This window comes from Otolemur garnettii, unplaced genomic scaffold, assembly GCF_000181295.1.
Source record: "Otolemur garnettii isolate 467f Iridium unplaced genomic scaffold, OtoGar3 scaffold00048, whole genome shotgun sequence".
NCBI classification, from domain to species: domain Eukaryota; kingdom Metazoa; phylum Chordata; class Mammalia; order Primates; family Galagidae; genus Otolemur; species Otolemur garnettii.
The window spans coordinates 274100-297694 of NW_003852443.1; the positions used below are offsets into that span (position 1 = coordinate 274100).

The window sequence follows — 23595 nt, forward strand, 5'->3', positions numbered from 1 at the left end:
CTAATTACAGCATTTTCAATCTCCAATACAAGATTATATCTTGAGATAGAGGTCATCAAGGGAATAGATGATGCAAATGCAAATATTAATAACAATACTTCTATTAAAGAGCGAATTTCTATCCAATATGTTTTCAGGAATGACTGGTATTTAGTTAAAAAGCAGACAAGGTGAAATTTGTTGTAGACAAATTTCTGACTGTTTGGTGGTGGGCAACACTTAGCCCTAGGGTTAAAAATAATTTTTTTTTCTTAAGAAATTTTTAATTTCTGGTAATAAAAATACTTATTGGATATGATTAGGCCCTTTTAAGTTACTAATAAAGTCTATACTCCAAAATCTATTAATTTTGATATTCCTTAAAGCTAAATATAGGGTCTTGTGTACGTTCTGTCTTGTAGAACATAACTAAAAGTGCTTCTATTTTATGAATACATCCTCAAGATTAGCAAAGCCACTATACACAGAATTTAACACAAGACATGGCAAGAGAAATTTCAATTATTTTTAAAACATAGAATAATAGTGAGTGATTTAAGGGAAAAATTTATCACTGCCTAATAAGGACAATAGTTAGAAAGCTGTTAAACTCTCAATTTCTACTAAACAACATGATGTAACTACACAAAAATAGGCGTAACTGACAGTCATCCCTAGGTATTGGGGAACTGTGAATAGATCACATACTCCACTAAAAGATTCACCACCCTATGGGCATATAAAACCACAACTTGCCACCACCTATGTAGCTTTTATTAAAAATCCTATAAAAGTAATTTATGTTAACAAACCTAAAAAAGTTTTTAAAGGTTTTCAATAACTTGAACTACTTATAAAAATACCCTTTAGAAGTTATTCTGATAGCCAAGCCTGGTTTTACACGTGACCTTACTTAAATGGAGGGAGTATTCACATGAGTAGCATCATGCTATTGCTAGAAATAAACAAGCAAGCAAACAAGCCCCATGAGAGCTTTGATTCCAAGTATTTCTCCTGGGGTAGGAGTGAGGGATCCAGATTCCTATAAGTTGTAAAGATTCTTCACTGATCTTGACTCATTCTCAGTAACAGTTTTAGAAACATAAGGAAAATACATGTATAGGAGGAAAATAAATTAATACCAACTAAAATTCTACTCTAAGAATGCATTATTATATTAATAAGTAACTACCTCAAAGAACTACAAACAAGTATTTTATTAAAATGCTTTCTTTTTTGTAAATAGCCAGACTAAAACATTGGAATAAATATGCTTTGGAAATGATTTCCAACTCCATATGGCTTTCAGTATCATGTTACTTAGATAAAATTAAACTATTACACGAAAATAGCATTTGTGATCACAAAATTCATTTTTAGTTCAGGCTGGCTTAAAGGATTTGACATAAAACATACTATACAAGGTAAAATGTAATAAAATAAATTGAGGATTAAATATAAATAAAAATTTAATAGCAATAACCCAATTTTCATATTAAAACAAAATATTCTACCTTTGCTATTACAGGCAAGAATTCTGATAGTATCATGTATTTTTTTTTTTTTTTACTAAAGTTCTCTCTTACAGGTGATATTCAAATTCAAGTTCATGCAGTTATAAAATCTTTAGTAGTTTGAAAAATCAACTGTAGTGTAATGTATAGTAACTACTTGCACAAAAGATGTGGATGCTTATGTCCAAATTTGGGTTGCTTAAAACAACAACAGCAAAATCCAACATCCTAAATCAGAAACAGTAATTGTAGGAGGTACTATTTTGAGTAGTATCTGAGGTACTACCTGTCTTATGTACACTGAAAAAGAACTATCTCTTAAAATTTTATTATTAAATACCTAAAAATGCAGGTTACTGTATGTGTATTAAAAGTGTATCTGAACATATTTCTAATGAGAAAACTGACAAATATTGTTCTCATTTTGTGGTTTATGCCAATGGGCACGATCAGCAGTACGGTCTGGAAATTTTATTCCTCATGAAGGAGATTTAAATCTACAATGAAGCTGGTAATTCTGATGAGTCAGGAGGTGCCATCAAATCAGTTAAGTTTCTGAGTTTCCTTCACCATTTTCTTGAGGTTGAAGCTGTTCCCTCTCTTGTTCTTCTTGAGGTGGCCGGACACGTTTAAAAAAGCCCATCTGTCAGTTGAAGAAAAACCAACGTTATTGTCATATCATTGTAGAATTTTAAAAATATTTTTTGCCTGTATTATCACCAAGAAAATTTAAATAGCACTTCATAAAATTTCTTTTCCCTAAAAAAATAACTAATGCTCACCTATCAATTATAGGTTCCTTTCTTCCCTTAGTTTTTTATTCTTTCTTTCCCTCCCGCCCTTCTCTTTTTCTTCAGCTTTCTCCCCTTTTCCCTCTATTAAGTCCATTACTTACCCTGTACATTACAAATACCAAAACAGCCAGTAACAACAATCCTGCTAGCACTGCTAGAATTATCACCCACACGGGCACAGGCATGGGTGCTGGCTGAATGCCCCAGGTGACATTAGTCATAACCTATTGAGGAAAAAAGTTTTCAGATTTGAAAATAGTTCACTGACTTAATCAACAAATATTTAAGTGGCTATTATATTTTTATTTTAATAATATTCACTTTAAGTTCTTTCCTTGCATATGATAATTGAGTAAACTCATGATTGATATCTATAGTATGCACACATGCATATCAAATGCCCCACAACGGGTTAATGTCTGATTGGATGTGAAATAATTTTTAAATGATCCAACTCAGTTTATGATGTGCTCTTTAATCTTTAAAGATCTTTAAAATAACTCACTTGTTGTAGTTAACTTCCAACTTTCTAACTTTCTAATTTATTAATAGTATGTACCAGGCAATCTCCTACATAGTACAATATGCTAAAGTGAAAGGTCTAGCTTTAATAATTCTGGGGTGGGGGAGTAAAATATTACACCAGAGGATAATCTTACAAATAGCTTCATTACTTTAAATAATCGAAATACTTAAACTGACAATTAAAAAAATAAAAACATCTACAGCACTTGAACTGAGTACGTTTATTCTATTTCTGTAAATCTATGACTTACAAATGTGGAGTTGCCAATATCCTCAATTGGAAGGTTCTTATATGGAAACTCTATGACATTAAATAAAGCAGATGACTTCAGAGAGTATGAATGATTCTGGTTTTCCTTCTGTATGGAAAAACAGTGAAATGATTTCCCAGATGTTAGGTCTTTTGTATTTCTTTGGAAAAAAAAAAATGGACATGTTTGCTAAATTCCGTATCTGTTCACTTACATTCATAAAGGTCTCCGTCCACAGTAGAGACTTTACATACAGGATAGCACTCTTTCCTCTATCTAATCGCCCCACCTGGCAGACAATCTTCAAGCACTGAGCGATTCCACAGCCCTGCCAAAATGAATTCTTTACTTACAAGGAAAGGTCATTCTATCATCTCTTTAACACTTGAAAATTGGGTGTTTTTTTTCCCCCTTTTACATGACAAAGAGAGATTACCCAGAGTCCCATCTTATATGAATAATGCTTAAAAAGAGAAGGCTAATAGCTCAGTTTATGAATGTTTTTTATTAGGAAGGGGGTGATCTAATGTGTTTTTTTAATAGAAGAATAAGATTTAAATATTAAAAAATTCATTTTATGACTAGAACTCAACATTTTTAGGCAAACCAAGGTGATAATGGTAAGGTAGGAAAATCAAATCACAACATCCTTGTGGAAAGGGAACAGAGTGACCTTGTAATGGTTATTGTATGTTGGACCTGTAGAAATCAAACGGCATGTTGATGGCCTCTGCCGTATTGAGTGTTTTGATGAGTAAACTTAAAGGTTGGCAGCCACAGGAAACAAATACTAACTACCTCCTATGTGGGGCTCAGACTGCATTAGACATGTCACATAGCTATACCTCACAACACTGCTATCCAGTAAGTGGTACTGCCTATCCATGATTAGGAATAAGAGAGCTTCCATGATTTGATAAAAGGGATCCCACTGCCCACATCATACAGAGGAGCAAAAGAGTAGACAGTTTTTACTTTTCCCCTAAGATCAAGAAAAAGACGAGGATCCCCATTCATGCCACTTTTATTGAACGCTGTATAGAAGGTTTTAGCGAATGCAATTAAGACAGAAAAAAATAATAATTAAAGCCATCCAGATTAGAAAGGATGAAGTAAAGCTATCTCTTCACAGATGACAGGATCTTAAATATAGAAAAAACTAGATAATCCACACTAAAACTTACACAAAATCAATATACAAATATGAGTTCTACTTCAGTATAATAGCAATGAGGAATCGAAAAAGGAAATTAAGAAAACAGTTCCATTTTAAACAGCATTGAAATGAATAAAGTACATATAAGTAATTTAACCAAGGAAGTACAAGACTTGTACTGAAAACTGCAAAATATTGTTGAAAGAAATTAGTGACTAAATGAGCGAAAAGACACGTGTGTTGATGGCCTGAAAGATGTAGGATGTTAAGATGGCAATACTCCTTAAATTGACAAACAAACTCAACAAATGGCTATCAAAACTCCAACTATCTTTTTTTCAGAAATAGACAAGGTAATCCTAAAATCCGTATGGAATTGCAAGGGACTCTAGGTAGTCAAAATATTCCTTAAAAAGAAGAAAATGTATTCAGAATTTCCAAGTTCAAAACTTACTACAGACCTCCAAAGTCAAACAATTTGGTACTAGTATTAAAGATTCAATGGAATAGAATTCAGAGTCCAGAAATAAGCCCAGACATCTATATAGGGTCAATTCATTTTCAGCAAGTGTGCCAAGACCATTTAAGGGGGAAGAGTCTTCAGCAAATGTTGCTGGGACAATTGGATAGCCACATACAAAAGAATTGATTTGGGCCCCTATCTCACACAATACGTGAAAATTAACTCAGAATGAATCTGACATATAAATATAAGAGCATAAAGCATAAAACTTATACAACTGGAAAACAAAGGTAATAAATCTCCATGACCTTGATTTAGGCAATGGCTTTATAAACATGACAACAGAACTAGAAGCAACAAAAGATGACAAAGATAAATTACATTTCTTCAAATTTAAAACCTTTTGCATATCAAGCCAAGTGTGGTCACTAATGCCTAAAATCCTAGCACTGTGGGAGGCTGAGGTGGGAGGATTGCTTGAGGTTAGGAGTTTTGAGATCAGCATGAGCAAGAGGGAGACTCTGTAGCTACAAAAAAAAATAGAAACATTAGCTCAGCATGGTGGCTATAGTCCTAACTACTGCTTACTTAGGAGGCTGAGGCAGGAGGATCACTTGAGCGCCCAGGAGTCTGAGGTTGCAGTGAACTATGCTGAGGCCACTGCACTCTAGCCCAGGCAACAGAGTGAGACCTGTACAATCAAAACCCACTTTTGTGCAAGACACTATCAAGAAAGGGAAAAGATAATTCATAAAGAATGAGAGAAAATATGTGCAATCGGATATCTGATCAAAGTAGTATCCAGAATATATAAAACAATTTTTAAAAATCAAACAAAAAAATTTTTAAAAATCAAACAAATTAAAAAAGGGCAAAAAAAAAGAAAAAAAAATTCCCCAAAAAAAAAGCAAAAAAGAAAAGATGCTGAACATCATCCGTCAATTCAAAACTACAATGAAATACCTCTTCATACCTACTATGATGATTATAACAATGCAGAAAACAAACAAAAAGATAATGACAAGAGTTGACAAGGAAGTAGAGGAAATGAAACCTTCATACACTGCTGATTCTACTGTAAAATGGTGCAGCCAGCATGGAAGCAGTTTGGCAGTTCTCCAAAAAGTTAACTATAGAGTTTTCATATAACCCAACAATTCCATTTCTAGGTCTAGAGAATTTAAAAACATATGTTTGCACAAAAACTTGTGTGTAATATTCACAGTGGCACTATTCAAAATAGATAAAATGTGGCAACAATCCAGGAGTCCATCAACTGAACGGATACACAAAAGGCATTTTGTACACACAACAGAGTATTATTCAGCCATAAAAATGAAAGTAACAATACATGCTACAACAGGGATAGAGCTTGGAAACATGCTAAGTGAACGAAGCAAGACACAAAACCCACATACTGTAGGATGCTGTATATACGAAATGTCCAACACAAGAATGCAGATCAGCAGTTACCAGAGGCTGCAGAGAGACCACATGATGGACAGAGAATTTTTATGGAGGGAGGGGATGACAAAAATATTTGGAGTTATAGTGGTAATGGTTATACAATGTTGTGAATGGTTAAAAGAGCACAGTTTATGTTACGTAAGTTTTGTTTCAACTATAATGCTAACAGAATAGAGAGTATAGAATCCAAAGTGGGGTGGGGAGCATAAAGCCATTTCTGTTTCACATGGGCTGGGCAGGAAGTCCTCTATCATAATTTGACATTTAGGCACATGGGAAGGAGACAGGCAAGTAAGCCGCCATGACTTCTGGACAAAGAGTATTCCAGGGTGACAGAAGAGCAATTTTCAAAGCCTAGAAGAAGAAATCTGCTTGGGGCTGCCTGTTCAATGAAAACCAAGGTGGGGAACGGAGAAGCAGAGTGAGCAAGGAGAGGAGATGCAGGCAGGGAGGCAGGAAGAGCCAGATCACGTGGGGCAATGGCTCTCTCTCTGCATCAGATGGGAAGTGCCTGGGGTGACATGACTTGACCTGTACATTTAAAAGGATCACTGTCGCTTCTGTGTGGCAAATAATCCATAGTGAAGAGAAGGGTAGAAATACAGAGACAAGCTAGGGGTCTGGCAATAGTCCAAATGCAAGAGTAATGTGGCCTGTGTTAGCTTATGGCAGTGGTGGAAGGAGCCAGAGTCTGGATATTTTGAAAGTAGATACTGATAGAATTTGCTGAAATACAGAATGTGACAATTTGAAAGAAAGAGAAGCCCCAGTGTGAGGGCAGGTTTCAGATAAAGAATGGAGTTGATATTTACTGAAGTGTAAGACACTGTGGAAAGAGCAGAGTTGGGAAAACTCAAGGGCATGTTTTTAGAATTAAATTTGAAATTCCTATTATACATTTAAAAAGTTCTAACAAGTAGTTGGATATTGGAGTTTGGAGTTGAACATAAAGGATCAGAGTAGAAATACAAATTAAGGACATCCATATCAGATGATATTTATAGCCACAGGAATCGATAAAACCATTGAGTGCAGCACTGTCTGCTAAAACCTTCTATGATGGAAATTGTCAATATAGAAGATGCCCATATTTCCTGATAGATGGACTCATGTGGTTGCTCGACACATGAAATATAGCTAGAGTCTACAATTCTGGACAGCACAGATCCAGTGAAAGAATGCAGATACAGCAGAAGTAACCCCCAGAGATCTGAGCCACAGAATACTCTAAGGTCTCAACAGAGAGATTAAGTAGTTAGTGGGAGACAGAGGACCAGCCGAGAGTGGTATCCTTGAAGTGGCTAAGGAATGTTTCACGCATGAGGAAGTGATAGAGCCAGAAGCTACTGCATGGTTGAATTGGACAAGCACAAAGAACGACCACAGAATTTGGTGACGTCAAAGGCTGGTGATCACTACTGAACATAAGCACCACATGGGGCTTTTCTACTAGGTGATGATTTGCAGACCTGTTAAATTTTCAAAAACAAATAATAACCTTTATAACATTATACAGGCTGACTCAACACAAGTTAATCATACTGCTTATTATTCTTCTAATACATAGCATTTTTGTTGGGGTTTTCCTGCAATACTGTACTAAAGGCTCAAAAATTAGGGGGAGGCCAAGAAAGATCAGTTGAAGGAGTACAGCTAGACAATTAAGGTAGAAGGTAAAATATTTTTATTAATAATCTACAAAGATCATTTAAAGAAGATCTGGCATGAATTTGACTAGGAAAAAGGAAAGTAAGAAAACTGAATGGTATAAAAATATGTGTGCTTCTGTCAGGCACAGCTGTTGTTATTTTTGAAATGTTCTTTGGCATCAGTCCTCTAATCACATAGCTGAAAGTGTTTACAGTGCCTGTAATTGAAATGGCACTTACCAAAGTGTGAATATCACCTTCGCTGGGGGCGAGATCCCGCTTGGTGATGAGATGGCTTCGGTCACCTTGCCCAGCATTCGTGTCATTCTTTTCAGTTGTTTGCAAAGATGAGATCTAGGATCGTATTAATAAAATGATAGCAATGAAAACCGTTCTACCGTGACATTTTACGTTGTCATTTTACATTGACATTTTGACATAAGCTCTTTTATATGACTAAAATACAGTGAGTGAAAATTTAGCATGACACAAAATTCACTACTTGATGTACAATAAACAGCAAGCACAGAAAAATGAAGTCCTTAATATGGTACCAAAAAAGTTGGCTCTCTCTAGCTATTCCCTTCTTGCCTTGCCTGGCTGGAGGAGAAAAAGTACACATAATTCTATAAAATCACATTTTTCTAGGTCATGTAAGTCAAGAGTCATGAAGAAATGCTATATCTTATCCCAAAGATGGAAATTCCAACAATGGAACACCTTGATACAATATTATATCGTAGATAAACCATAAGGCAATGAACCAAGGTCAACTTGAATCACTTAAGAATATCTCCTGAGGCCAGGTGGTGGCTCACACTTGTAATCCTAGCACTCTGGGAGGCTGAGTCAAGAGAATCACTTGATGGACCCAAGAATTTGAGGTTGCTGTGAGCCATGACACCACAGCACTCTACTAAGGGTGACAAAGTGAGATTCTGCCTCAAAAAAAAAAAAAAAAAATCCCCTGAGACTTACTCCATAAATAGATGATTTACCAGGATCTCACAGAATTAATTCTTACCCATTGTACAAATAATCTAATCCTCAGTATACTGGTTATGAACTAACATATTTTTGCAGACTGGGTTTTTGTATTTAAATGGTTATTTTATTTCATAACAATTCTTTTAATAGTTTTGAAAGAAAACAATTAAATACTATCATAATGAAGAGCTGCTATTAAGCGCATTACCTTAATCCTCAAAGGGTTGATCTCCATGTCTGAAGTGCAGTTCATTGGCCCATCAATATCATAATGAAGGATGTACAATAAAGTGTTATTGTTGTATTTGTAAGGCCACTGAAGATGTAGCATTGCCTTGCTGAATGAACTTGGACCATTGTTTCTCAGCTAATAGAAAAAAAAAAAAAAGGGAAGAAGAAAATGTACATACCTTGGGCAAAAATTTATTCCCCTACATCAACTTTAGAAATCACAGTGGCAACAGGGTTTGAATAACAGCACTGCTTCCTCAGTTAGACTCTAATATTACAATGTGATCATATTTATGCAAAATAAAAGAACGCTTCACATACGTCTCTAGAGTAATATACACTGGGATGAAACTATAAGCAAAAGAGGATAACATTAAAAAGTTATTCATATACAATGACAAAGAAAATTTCCTTCATATAGGAACAAAATTTTGATTATTTGCTATAATGACTTTTTTTTACTCAAGTAGAATTAATTAGCTTTACACAACGAACTATAAATTGCCTTCTTTAAGCAGACCAAGCTATTTGTCAAATGAAAATGAACTTATGAATAGGAAAATATCCAAATAAATCTAATACATACTTAACCTATGCAGAGTTTACATAAAAATTACATAGAATTTTTTTAAAAAAGTAGCTGAGCGGTTCCTTTCGTTGTTGGCTCTCTCACTAGGTTTCAGTTAAAACCAACAGCTGCAAACCTCATAGATGTGCTGAACAACTGGCCCCACATCTTCTTCAGTCTCTGGGTTCTCCTTGTACTCCCAATTTGGAATCGGAAGAAAGATATGATCAGGACTTGAGACTCTAAACAATGACCAAAGAAAACCTACCATGAATATCAAAATGATATAGTCAGTTCATTTTCAAAGCATCTTGTATTCAAATGAATAAAATCAGATTTAATTGTTGAAAGTTTTAAGAAAAAAAAACCAGTAAATGTACATACAAAAGAAAAGCTCTTATTTAATCTACAGGTGAATTGCTAAGTTACTTTTTGCAGAAGTTCACTAAACTAACTGTTTCTTGTTCCTTTTCAGAGGATCATCCAATAAGGATTTGGAGCTTTGGAACACACCTAGGACCTTATTTCTACATATGCTACTGCCGTACACCACCACTAATTGTGGAATGTCTACGATCCTGAAGAAGTCAGGAGGGCCTAGTAGTAACTTTTGAAAAGCAATCAGGAGAATGAGATACTCAACTTAGAAATCATACTGACCCTCTTATCTCCACAGCAGCTAAAACCGCAAGATCAGCTTTGTAAGAGACAAGTGGGCTTACTTTGTCAAAAAGATTAGAGCTGAAAAAGAAAAAAAAAACATACTTAGGACTGAATTAAGCATAACCACCACCAAAATCATATAGAAATAAACTCACTGAAACTAAAAATGAACAAATCAAAAGCAACAAATGAAATACTCACAAATCAACATAATATTTTGATTAGCATTCAATTACAAGAAAATGATCAAATTTTCTTTTGTTTATAAATTTAAACCTGACAAAATTATTTTTACAATGTGAATACTGATTTTAAAAAATGCTATAATAAAGTGCTAAATTTTTATTTGTAAGAGGCAGAGGGGGAGGGGAGTCTTGTTATGTTGCCCAGGCTAGTCTTGAACTCCTGGCTTCAGGGGATATGCCCACCTTGGGCCTCCTATGTTGTGGCTACAGCAGGGATAAGCCACTGAAATTTTAATCTATCCTGTTCTATAATATTTAAAGTGCATCACACAATATATTTATAAAAGTAATATTTACTCAATAGTTATGGTAAGCCAATATAAGTTGTTTTCATACCTTTGAATTTGTAAATCGAATTTCACAGAAGTATCCATCTCTGATTGCTGGTGAACACTGAAACGAAGACCAGCTAAGAGCTAAAGAGGAAAGATGGAAAGGCACTAGTTGTCAATCCAATGAAAGTATGGCGATTTGGTAAGAGGAAGATAACAAACAAACTGTGCTGGGTTAATAGGCTGGGAGAGAAGAAAGGGATGGCTTGTAAGAGTGAGAAAACCCAGCTAAGAAGGCAGCAGTAAGGCCGGACCAGAATTTCTCCTCTCACGTCCCTCAGAAACCCCCAACGCCAAGCATCCTAACCCTCACAGCTGGAAAACTGGTAAGTTTTAAAGAAAACTGAACTACAAGTTACAAGAAAGCAGGCTTCTGGGGGGTCATATAAATATGATAAAAACTGTATTTCTTGGGAACTGCCTCCGCTTTTACAAAGCCTGGAGCTGGAATAACCTATACTATAACCAAAGCCTATATTTGGAATAACCAGGAACTACCTGCCCTGAATGAGGCATCAGCCAGAAAGCTAGAGAGAATGAAACATGAGAAGAGAGAAGGAGACTTGCTTGTTACTGAGACACTGAACACAGGAGAACAAGTGAAACTTCAGGTCTGTGTTCAAGCTCTCGTTCCTAAGATACCACACATACAGAAATAATAATGACTTTTAAGGAAACTATACCTAATGAAATATGGAATATTTAGCACCATACTAACGTAGATCTTCAAATTACCATTATCAATGTGCCATTAAATAAAATAAGGTCCATTGAAAAGTCATAAAACATATACTGCCATTTTTTTCCTCGATACTAACAATTCTACAAGGTATGTTTCGTTTACTTTTTAGAGGATTTGGAAAGAAAACAATTAGATGCTTCTTTTCGAGCTTCTGGGCTCCCTGCTCTACCATCTGCCAGGGAGCCTAATCCAGCTAAACTTCTTATAGATTCTGTGTATGGGACCTGTATTATAGTGTTCAAAGTTAACAAGGTCACTCTATGTCACCTAAGAATGACAGTCTTGGTATTTTCTAGAGTGGCTTTTGAGATTCCATTAACGCATCCATTTAAAAGACCAAAATTATAATTTCAGTTCTTAGTTTAAACCACACTCTCACCCCTTCCCAATGGAAGGTGGCATAAAGGGTGGCTTATTAACACAGTGTAACAACATAAGCCATTATTTTAGCATCTTAGGTAAAACTAAATAAAACTCTGCCAATCATTAAACTTTTAAAGACACTATTTTGAAGTGTTTATTAAGAAAAATTACCATGAACAAACCCAGAGAAAAAATATGCTATTCTATTTGTGGCAAAAAATAAATAAATAAATTTTAAAAATGCCATTTAATTAAAATGTCTTACTTGAGTTCCAGCCTTCATTGGGTTTCCAAGGTCACACACCACCTGGCGGGTTTGGTTTTCTGTCTTAAATGCACAGGAAAGTCTTGCCAAGGCCTTTGTTTGACAATGAAAAAGAATGTAAAAGAGAATAAAAATGACATGCCATTAGATATTTTTCTTTTTTTATAAGGCAAATCAATCTATTTGAGCAAACTAAGAGGAAGGGAGAAGTCAGAGTGGTATACAGTTGCCGTACGGAAACATAAAAGTGTCTCTGAAAGATCCCTAGAGACTCAGACACATAACCATACTGTCTCTGACAAACAATGTGATGGACAAGCTTAGATACTTTATCTATCTGACCTCCGGCACTTAGCTAGCAATTCTACAAACGCCCTATCAATGCATCATGCCACGTATTAGGCTTGAAAGGAATTCTGTAAGACAGGCACTCAATTGTCTGGCGATGTAGCCGTAGGTAGAATGCCTAAGCTTGTGCCTCACTAAATAGTGGAGCAGCTCATTAATGTTAATAAGACTGGTGAGTGCTTTCGATTTTTAAAGAGGCAGCTTGCTTACTTCACTGTTTCGCACAACCCCGATGAAATCAGCCTGTGGTGGTATGGAAACGATGAGCTCGGCTTCGTAGGCACCTTCTCCTTGATTCTGGGCCATAACAAGCAACGTCAGGGGGTTGTCGTCCCCAATGTAGATCTTCTTCTGATCACTGCAAGTTAATAAAAATCCACATTAAGCAGAAAGACTACATGGGGAGCACGTGATTGTTGAAAGAAACAAGAGCCACACAGAGACACCACTGACGTGTTCAACAGTGTCTCAAGATATTTTAAGAGTACTTCACAGCTCAACAGAAAATAACACACTGGGTGTAAACCCAATGTATCAGTAAAAGAAAACATAGATGCTACTAATATATCACTATTATTTATATCTATGACTGAAGTAGTTTTGTATCTCTGTCTGTACTTTTAAATTCTCTGATTTTTTTTTCCTAAAAGCTGAATTACCCATTTTTCATGATTTCTGACAATTATTCTTTACAACTTTTATGCCACATAAATGGAAAAGACAAGGCAGAGGTGGGTGGACTGCTTGAGCTCATGGGTTCGAGACTAGCCTGAGCAAAAGCAAGACCCCATTTCTACTAAAAATAGAAAAACTAAGGCAAGAGGATAGCTTGAGCCCAAGAGTTGGAGGTTGCTGTGAGCTATAGTGCCATGACACTCTACCCAGGGCAACAGCTTGAGACTCTCTCTCCAAAAAAAAAAAAAAAAGTAAGGACACCCCTTGAGATAACAGTATGTCCTCAACAAAGCAGATCTTTAAGATCAGTTAATATTACTGTGTAATACTACCCAAAGCTAACTGGTCACAAATCTGTCACTCTAGGTAACTACTGAAAACACAGTGGATATTCTTTTTGAAGCTCCACATTGATAGTTTTATTATTATGGAAAATCATACATGTATTCCAACATAACTAACTCTTATTAAAATATATTAGCACTTTGAATAGAAAAATGGGCTCTTTTGTTTGTATTTCTGTCAGAGTGTTTATTATTTGGGGCAAAACTTACCTATCTACAGAAACTTCCAGCTTGGGTTTACAAACATTGTCTTCACCACAGTCAAGCAGGATATGAGCCTAGAAAAGACATTTCATTTTTTCTACATGAAAATATAGCGATCCAGGTTGCATATAAAATGTATATCAGTATACATGTGGACATCTATGTACTCATGTTATATTTATACACACTCATCAGCTTATTTCCATACCTAAATGAGCAAGATTATAGCCACTTATTTTTAAATATGTCAGTGTAGCTAATTAAAAGTGAGAATGAAAATTTAAAGACTCATAGGATATAACACAATTATCTGGAACTTTTTACTCGTATCTCAAAATAAGCTATTATCATTTTGGAATGAAGTGTACAGTAGAGAGAAAGTATAAGAGAGTTCATTCCTCTTATAAATGGAGAGTTATTTTGACTCTGTTGCTAAGTTGTATGATCTTGGGCAACATAAAGTCTCTCCTGGAGCTGGACTGCATCTCTGCCAGTATTACGGATCCAGAGAGACAATTCAGACAGGCAGATAGAACAAAGAGGGAAAGAAACTGGACAAAATGAGTTCTGTGTGTCCCTGGCCACGTGGAAGGAGATACGGGACAGGAGCGAGAAGTGTTACAGCTGGCTCATCAGAGTGGGTAAAATCAGCAAAAACCACAACTTTTTCCCCCTCTAGATCTGGCCGGGAAAATTTTCTAGCTAAAGCAGTATGGAAAAGCCTAAAAAAGAGAATTAGTGAAAGGAAGCAGAAGAGCTCAAATAGGATGCAAAAAAAGAAATATAAAATGAAGAAAAGAAGTAAAAATAAAGATGAAGCCATTCTTGCTTTGTCCATTGTTAACATCCAAAGGGCTTTAGGGGTAGAGGTCAATGATAAGAAAGAAAAGAATTTAAACAGGAAGAAAATGAACAGAATTCTTCAAGAGAAAGATAATGATGGTATACGTCTAAGTTATAAGAATGTCTGGAATAAAATTCTATGACAGAAATCTTTACTGTCAGTTTAATTGAGAGGAAACCCCAACATATATATGAATTAATTCAATTACCTAGACATAAGCAGTTGCTATAATCCTCAATAAAAAAAAAAAAGAAGGATCAGGACTACTAGAAAAACTTTATGGGGATTCTTCATCCTTATATCATGCCAAGTGTACATCACTGCTCAAATGAATCAGGAATAGAGCGTGGATTTTGCTGATAATAAATGAACTAGTGGAGTGTATATGAACTATTCTTACGGCGTGTATACCATTCTCAACGACAATGTTAGATGACTATCTGAAGTTTGGAATGAGAAATATGCATAAGATACTAATACAACTTTGATTAAAGACTACTTGACTACTACAAGGAAGAAAAAGGACTTAAGTGATGCTGGAACAGCTGCAGTATTCACAGATGCTCAGAAATGGAAAAGCAAAAGCAATATATCCCATGCCCAGAGAACCAAATCTCTGCAGGTACATAGTTCATATCTCTCACAGAGTAAGAACTTAAGATGTATTTGAATAAAAAGATAGAGAGGAAAAAAATGAACTCTGCAGAAAGCACTAAATCTCTAACTCTAAGGGTTTGGGATACACAGAGGGAAACGCTAGAGCTTTGAGTCCAATTTGGAAGTCAATACGGCTTTTGAGTTCTTGATAAGGGCCTAAGTGACAGAGGAACTGATTTTTAAATTTTATTTAATTTTAATTAAAGTTCAAGATTGATACTTAGTTCTGTTACTGCAAATGGTTAGTATATTTAGAACAATGTGAGTGTGGGAATCCACTTTTTCAACTGTAAATTATATGAATTCTAAATACAAAAAAATTCTAAAGAAACATTAATATTTGAATCTAGATGCACTGTGTTTTATAATATCATCTGCATTTTGAAGACAATAAGAAAGAGAATGTAAAGTATTTCACTGATAATTTTCTTTTTTTTTTTTTTAATTTTTTGAGGCGGGATCTCAATCTAGGTCTCGTTGTCCTACACTGATGTGGCTTGGTGACGAAGCTGATAACAATCTTAAACACTTGGGCTCAAACAATCCACCTGCCTCAGCCTTTTGAGTAACTGGGACTACAGGTGCCCACCACAATGCTCGCTAGTTTTTAGTAGAGATGAGGTTTCATTTTTTTGCTCAGGCTGGTCTGGAAATTCTGAGTTCAAGCAATCTGCCCACCTAGACCTCCCAGAGTGCTAAGATTACCAGTGTTAGCCACTGCGCCCAGCACACTGATAATTTTTAAACTGATAACATGTAGAAATGATATTTTAGATATTAGGGGGTGAACAAACACAAAATTATGATTATAAATTCTACAATAATGGACAGTAAAAAACAGCACATACACTATGATTATGAATGTGCAAAATTAAGCATAAAAATGAATTGTTAAAATATAAAAGTTACATAAAACTTAAAAAATATTTTAATTTGTTTTAGCTGCTGTCTCATAGTCTTTTCAAATTACAAAAAGAAAAAAACAAACAAAAAAAAGAAACTTATGAGATGTTAAGAAGAAAAAGAAATGACAATCTAAATTTAGGGTAGATTCTATGAGAGAAGAAATATGAATATAAAAATATGAACATGTTAAAAGAAAGAAATAAGATACACAGGAACAATATTTAAATATGTGGGTTTACATAGGAATCTCTAAAATTATAATATAGCAGGGGTCCTCAAACTTTTTAAACGTGGGACCACTGTCCCTCAGACCGTTGGAGGGCCGGACTGTGGGACCTGGGACGAGTCAGCTGCTAAGCAGGACAGGCAGCAGCGGCAAAAACACCCAGCGGGCTAGATAAATGTCCTCGGCAGGCCACATGTGGCCCACGAGCTGTAGTTTGAGGACGCCTGTAATATAGCCTTTTAAATATTTTATGTTGCTTCGATTGGTTTATGAAAGGAATCATTTATGTACTATACATATATATACTTTTTTATAATTAAAATGTCCATAAAAGATAATATCAAAGATATTCAGCAAAATACTAAAACACTATGTAAATAAACTAGTGTTTTGCTTTTTGCCTTGAATTATTTTACTATTTTATGGACATGAAACGTGGACCTGACTTTCTCTGCATAACAAATATCTCTGACATGAAAATTCAGATTTCTTTCCCCCGACTTTAACTAAACACCTACCAACATTATAAAAACATTCGCTAATAAGATTTAAAAACATAAATTGTAAAATCTTAAAAAAAAGATCAAAGTATGAAATTCATGACAAACTGAGAAAGGAAAAGTACCTGTCGGCTAACGTTGGCAGGCGTGAACTGGTTCAGAATGGGCTGCAAGCCTGTGGTATCAGCAGCTGTTCTATAATCCAACCGATACTCCATAAAAATCGTAATTGGAGTGAGTTTGTCTCTGAATTCAGATTCATCCTAGGATGCAAGAGCTGTGATTAATGATGATTTCACTTAAATTATCTGGAGAAATCCCTAAGTGTATGTCACAAAGCCAGATGTGTTCATCCCTTGATCCTTCAGTTGTAACAAAAATCTCTGGGAAATTAATTTACATGGGGATAGAATACCCAAAAAAGAAGATTACTGTTATCCATTGGGAGTTCTCAATCCCTTAATGATGTTTTTGTTTCATCCTGTAATGTTTGATTTGCACACAAATATGCAAAGCACATTAATAAAATGTGCACTCACACACTCCTCATAATAAAAAGAAAATTACCAGTATTTTTAATGCTGCCTAAACGCTGCTTTCTCTCTTCTTCCCTCTGCCTTCCTTCTCAGAGATAACCACCGTCCTGAATTTCAGGTTTGCCATTCTTTTGCTTTATGGGAGTAAAGTAGTAGTTCTGCTATATTGTACATATCCCTAAATAATGTTTGTTACTTTTTTCCTTTGTTTTATTTAAAAATGGGATCACATATCCCTAAATAATGTTTGTCACTTTTTTCTGTTGTTTTATTTAAAAATGGGATCACAGGTAGTGTTCTGTGATTTTTCTGTCCAACACTCTTTTCCCAAGACTCATCTATGCTATTGCATATAGCTCACATTAATTTTTACTGTTGAGTAATATTTCATCAATAAATATATCACAATTGATTTATCCATTTTCATGTCAAGTGATGAAAAAGAAATGATACTAGAGCAGAAAAGTATCTCTTACCCGCAGATATGCTATCAGTTCCTCACACTGCATCCGTCCCCCCCTTGAAATAGTCATGTTCTTGGAGTGACCTGGGGACCTGTTATGGAGAAACAGTGCTCGTCGAATTGCTCCCTTTTGCTTGAGTTTATCCAAAAGAAGCTCCACCTGGAAGTCTATACAAACCAAAGGATTTATAACCAAGATATTGTGATGGACACCTGTCTGTCCTAGAGTATTCATGTAAATAGAGATATCCACTCTTCAAGAAGTCATTTGCCTTTTTCATTAAAAAGTCTATACATTGTAAATTATAAATATTTAATTATATTTAAGTCATTCCCAAAGGAATATCGTACTTAATTCCAAATAATACAAGTAAAATAATAATCAGGCTGAGGAGGACTTTTGTCTCTTAGGCCAAGAGGAGAGAGTCCAGGATGAAGCATGTAAACCAAGATTTCTACCATTAATCCAAGTAGCAAGAGTTTCACTGATTTTAAGTATTTACTAATACGCACCCACACTGGTAAACACTACTGAATGAACAGGGTGCATCCTTGGTAACTCCTGCTTCTTATGAAGGTACCACATCAAATTGTAAGAAAAATGTACCCCTCAGGAAGCAAATGACCAGACAGAGTTAAACAGGTCGAGAATCATCTTCAAATGAACGTGAGGCTCAGAGTTTGAAGCATGGTTGTTAGGATTATGGCCTTCTAAGACTCAGTCCTTTAGTTTCTTAAAAGAAATAAGAGTACAAATCTTTGCCAACACAAGTTTCTCTACATATTGACCCTCATCTCAAATTTAGGTAAAAAACCAGGGTAATGTGTGTTCTGTTCTACCCAGCCACGGTGTCCTCTCAGTTTCTGAACACCGAGCACGCTCTTCCCACGAGACCTGCTTGGCTGCCCTGTGCAATCGCTCACACACAGACACACTCCCAACAGCTTCGGGTATCTTCTCTGCTTTATCATCCATTACTCCTTAACACTAGCCACTGTCTAACATACTGCCAGAACTTGGCAATAATTCCTTACTGCTCCTACCATACTCTCAGGGCCACATCAACCATTTTAGGAAAAGAGGAGAGTAAAGTTTGCCGTGTGGATTAAATTTAGTGACCAAACTTTTTCCCCTTCTCACTACTTCTGAACTGCCTCTACTCCTGAGATTGCTGGGGCTTCCCCAAGACATAAAATATAAACTTCTCAGTAACTCATCTGCTCATAAAGAATGATCCTCATATTTCCCATGGAGTTCATTTCTCTCATGTTGGTAACTGTTGGACTGTCCAAAAGTCATATGCTTAACATTCTGTGGGCTATTTTGCTTACGATGTCCATAAATAAGTGTATCATTTCTAAATGGCCTTAAGAATTCCCCAAGTGATTATGTTGCAATCTTGAATATCATTAAGCATAAACATTCAAATAAAAAGCAGAAACAATACCTAAAACATTTTAGGTGCTGTATATGCAGCATCATTAAAATCAGATGATTTTCCATAGAATACTTACTAAGTTTCCTGGGAAGTGCCCCTTTGCCATCCGCCTTTAAGCAGAACCTGACATTAAAACTGTGGGAAAATAAAATATATAAAAATCTTATAATCCAGTTTAGACATATTTTTAATACATTTCTAATGCACAGTTTATATTGTCAAGTCTTATATCTTTCCTCATGTCTTAATATTATTCTTGAAACTCAAAACTATACAGACTACACTAATTCATCCTACCGTAATTTAAGCAAATTTCCTTTCATGGTACCTTAATGAGAAAAAAGAATTTCTTAACCTCCTCTCAAGTTTACAGAACTCGTTGATAAATCTAAATAAGGAAAGTGATAGTTTACATTTAAAATACTGTCTCATTTAATAAAAGGATCCACCAAACTTCCTTTAATTAGCAAGCTCCTCTAGAGAAGTGTTTTTCACAATTATTAACAAGTTGACATCTATTTAATGGGTTGTGTCCAGCATCATAAAAAAACAAATTAAATAAATCAAATTGTGTAGCAGCCCATATAGCTTATGGCTAGGAGGAGTGAGAGTTACAAGAAATACCTGTAATGGGACACCTTGGTGGAAAGGGCATGGAGAGGGATTTAGCTGTAACTAGCATGAGAGAGCTCGCGAGACGAGAGCATTGGGGAATTGGCAATCTCTATACCTGCGGTGTTGAGAGGCACGAGCTCAGCCTTATATTAGGCTGGAGGAGAAGGCAGGCGGGAACGTGTGCATTCTATCATGGACATGCTTACTCTGGCTCTGTCTCCTCTCCTGCCTGCAGAAGGCCAGCACGGCATCTCTCTGCTGAAGATTACCAAGCTCTGCTAAAGACTAAGAGCTATCTGTTCTAAGAAGACTGCTTTACTCTCTCTAAGGTACTCTGTCTCTCTCTCTCCAGCTAAAGTAATAGCCCTCAAGCACCTAAGCTGGGCCTGAGACCTGGCCAGTCCTGGGCCCTGACAAGTGGTGTCAGAAGCGGGATAGAACACCACTGACATACGGTGCTGTGAGCAGGATTCAATGAATGCGGACAGAGAGGGAAATAAGCTTTAGCAAATAAGAAAAAAAGAGAAATAGAAATATTTAGAGAGAAAAGAAGTATTTAAGAAAGACAGCCAGCAGCAGGCCTTTCTCATTTGCTTTTTCCTCTTTCCAAATTCTAACTACTACTTCTGTGGGAAAAAAGCTGGTAAAAGCCTCCAGCTTTGGCTGGAGAAAAAAGCCTTTAGACCAGAGGGAAAGAGAAAAGATAAACTAGGAGATAAGAACCTTCAGCAATCAAGCCTTTAGCCTCAGGGGTGAGAAAAGCCTTCAGTAAAACAGCAAAGAGAAAAAGTTTGGGAATAGGTTGCAAGAGTTTATTAAGTTAAGGAAGAGAACTTCTAACTGCTTTTTCATATATCTTCGCCCAGTGTCAGCAGGAAGTAGCTTTTGAGAGACCTATGCCCGAATCCCTTTTTGAGTTGAGTTCTGTTTAAAAAGAAGTGAGGTAGATTAAGGAGGCTGGTGAAGAACTAGAGGAAGTGAAGTTTTGTAAAAAAGCTAGGACTCCAGAGTAAAAAGGAACAGAAGTTCCTGTCCCTTTAAAGGTTCTAAGAATTGAAAAGGAAAGATTGTAAAAAGTAGAAGGCCGAAAGAAAGTCAGTAGAAAAAAAAATCACGGAAAATGAGATACAGCAGTTGAATGAAGTATCAGATGGACCAGCTTAAAGACCAGATTAAGATCATGGCAGCTGATAGACAACAGTTGAGAGATCAGATGAATAATCTTATAGTAGAAGCAGGTAAATGCTGTATTGACATGGCAACTCAAATTGGGCAGCTGGATGATCAGAGAGTAAATCCCCCAGTTAGCATCAAATGTGGAAGCTAGGCCATAAGAGAAAAGAGTTTAAAAGGGAAAAGAATGATGAATGCTAAAGAAAAGGAACAAAGAGCATGTAAACCTCCAGGTGTATGTCCCAAGTGTACAAAAGGCTTTCACTGGGCAAACAAATGCCGTTCTCAATTTGACAAAGATGGAACACCTTTATTGTAGGGAAATTATCAGTTGGGCCAGAATCAGGACCCACTGGTAAATGAAAGAAAAAACAGTTTAATATTTTCATTTCAAACCATTCTCGAAAACACAGTATAATTCAATTCAATGCTATGGGAGCCCTCTGCCAGCTTGATTAGACCTGTGGTGCCTCAGCGTAAAACTAGGGAAATTAAACCAGACCAATGGATGATGATGAAGAATAATTAGATTAAATGTTTGTGGAATATCAGGTTATCCTGTGTGGTGAAGGGGTAACGGACCTCTCATCAGCGTCTGTGTACTATAACCAGGTCCAGCTAAAGAGCCCGGACATGGCCCAAAGAGAAAAGGGCATTCTATCACAGACTCGCTTACTTTCTGTCTCCTTTCCTACCTACAGAACCCCAGCACGGCATCTCTCTGCTGAAGATTACCAAGCTCTGCTAAAGACAAAGATCTATCTGTTCTAAGAAGACTGCTTTACTCTCTCTAAGATTCTCTCTCTCTCTCTAGCTAAAGTAGATAGCCCTCAAGCACCTGAAGGGAAACTGTCCTGAGCAAGGTAGCTTAGCGGTCTGTGTCCGGAACCTACCTAAGCTGGCCCGAGACCTGGCCAGTCCTGGGCCCTGACAAGTGGTGTCAGAAGCAGATCCTAACAAAATTTACTTAAATATCAAGAGCATATATGATTTCACAAAACTATTTTAATTATATGTGTTTACTGGATTTATAATGCAAAATGATTTCTTACATGTCATTTAGGCAAAAATCGTATGAAAGCTAATTCTACGCTGACATAAGCTGTAGTTGTGTATTTGTAGCCTTTGAATTATTAGCATAATTATAAGCATATTATTGGTAACTTCAGAGACATTCAGGGTGAATGAGGGGAAGAAAGGTAGTAACACTTATCAATAAAACCAAAATCTTAAACAACTTCATTGCCAACCAATAAAAATGAAGAATATTATTAAATTTCTAGCGTGATCTAATAAATTAAAATTTCTCAACTTTAGTTAACTATAATACTTTTAAAATCGAAATTAATGCACAAATAAACCAGGAAAACTATTTGATTAGCTCTTTTGAAATAACATTTTTCTAGCTACCAATCATTCTCCTCTGCATCTATAAGTTCTCTGCAGTTTTTCTGTGTGAAAAAGGGTTTCCCAAAATGGGCTACACACAGCAATTTTAACAGTATATCATGGGTCAAGATTTTTCATTAGTTTGATATTTATTTTGACATGTATGAGAAAGATACTAGTTTCTACATTTTATCTTTAAATATTTTGAAGAAAAACATGAGTCAATTTAAAGAAAACCTTAAAAATTATAATACATCTAGAATAAAAATAGAGCAAAAATCATGAAATTTACATACAAGTGATGCAGAGAAAGAAGAGATTAGAGAAGAATTCAATTCTGATATTGAATTTGTGAAAAAATATTGTTCTTTGGAAACTAGTAAAAGACCAATATACGACAGCAAAATATTTTTTTCATACAGCTATTCAGATATTAAATTGAAAAGAACACAACTTTTAAAATTAATGTTCATGAACTTATTTAGAATTAAATATATATTAACTCTGACATAGTAGCTTTTCCTTCACTTTGAAAATATTCATTAACCATGAATTCTTTAAAAACTAATTTTATTACTAATAGAGTAATTTCTAGAACCTTTTCGATATCTTCTTCGGAGCACTATTTCAATAATCCAACCCATGACATTTAAATAGAGCATAGCTACACAAACTCTACTGCCTTCATTTCCAGTTATTCTTACATTGATTGAACTCATAATCACAATAATAACTATTACTAAACAAATATCCTTACCAGGAAACTTTGAGAGCTGTCCCCGGCAGTGGGCAGGTCTTATTGTCTTGATTTAAAATGCTAGGGTATACTTCAAGGCCAGCATTTACGGTGATCACTGGCCTGGCCCTAGTTTGAGAAAGAGGAGAGAGAGAAGAGGAAGGGGAAGAAGAAAAAAGAGGAAAAGGAAGAAGAAAAGGAGGAAGAGGAAAAAGAAGAGGAAAATAGTTACTTAAAAGTCAGGTGATTCTAACCATTCCAGTTCACATTCACTACACACACAGAGCAGTGAAGCACTGTTTGCAGTAGTAAAAAAAAAGTGACAGGGCAGCACCTGTGGCTCAAA

At 35.8% G+C, this 23595-nt stretch overlaps 1 protein-coding gene across 1 annotated transcript in view; it reads right to left on the minus strand.

The window, feature by feature from the left end:
* Window positions 1–1465: 1465 nt before the first annotated feature.
* Window positions 1466–23595, minus strand: part of ITGAV (integrin subunit alpha V) — a 94257-nt gene continuing 72127 nt past the window's right edge. Inside the window, exons 15-30 of the mRNA XM_023514155.1 lie at window positions 23271–23378; window positions 19413–19471; window positions 17911–18065; window positions 17024–17161; window positions 13772–13839; window positions 12753–12900; window positions 12195–12287; window positions 10829–10908; window positions 10245–10325; window positions 9721–9826; window positions 8994–9152; window positions 8039–8152; window positions 3278–3391; window positions 3064–3171; window positions 2389–2511; window positions 1466–2136 (exon numbers count right to left, since the gene is read on the minus strand). Coding sequence (XP_023369923.1) covers window positions 2041–2136; window positions 2389–2511; window positions 3064–3171; window positions 3278–3391; window positions 8039–8152; window positions 8994–9152; window positions 9721–9826; window positions 10245–10325; window positions 10829–10908; window positions 12195–12287; window positions 12753–12900; window positions 13772–13839; window positions 17024–17161; window positions 17911–18065; window positions 19413–19471; window positions 23271–23378 — 1750 coding nt within the window. The 3' untranslated portion in view covers window positions 1466–2040. The remainder of the gene's footprint in view (window positions 2137–2388; window positions 2512–3063; window positions 3172–3277; window positions 3392–8038; window positions 8153–8993; window positions 9153–9720; window positions 9827–10244; window positions 10326–10828; window positions 10909–12194; window positions 12288–12752; window positions 12901–13771; window positions 13840–17023; window positions 17162–17910; window positions 18066–19412; window positions 19472–23270; window positions 23379–23595) is intronic.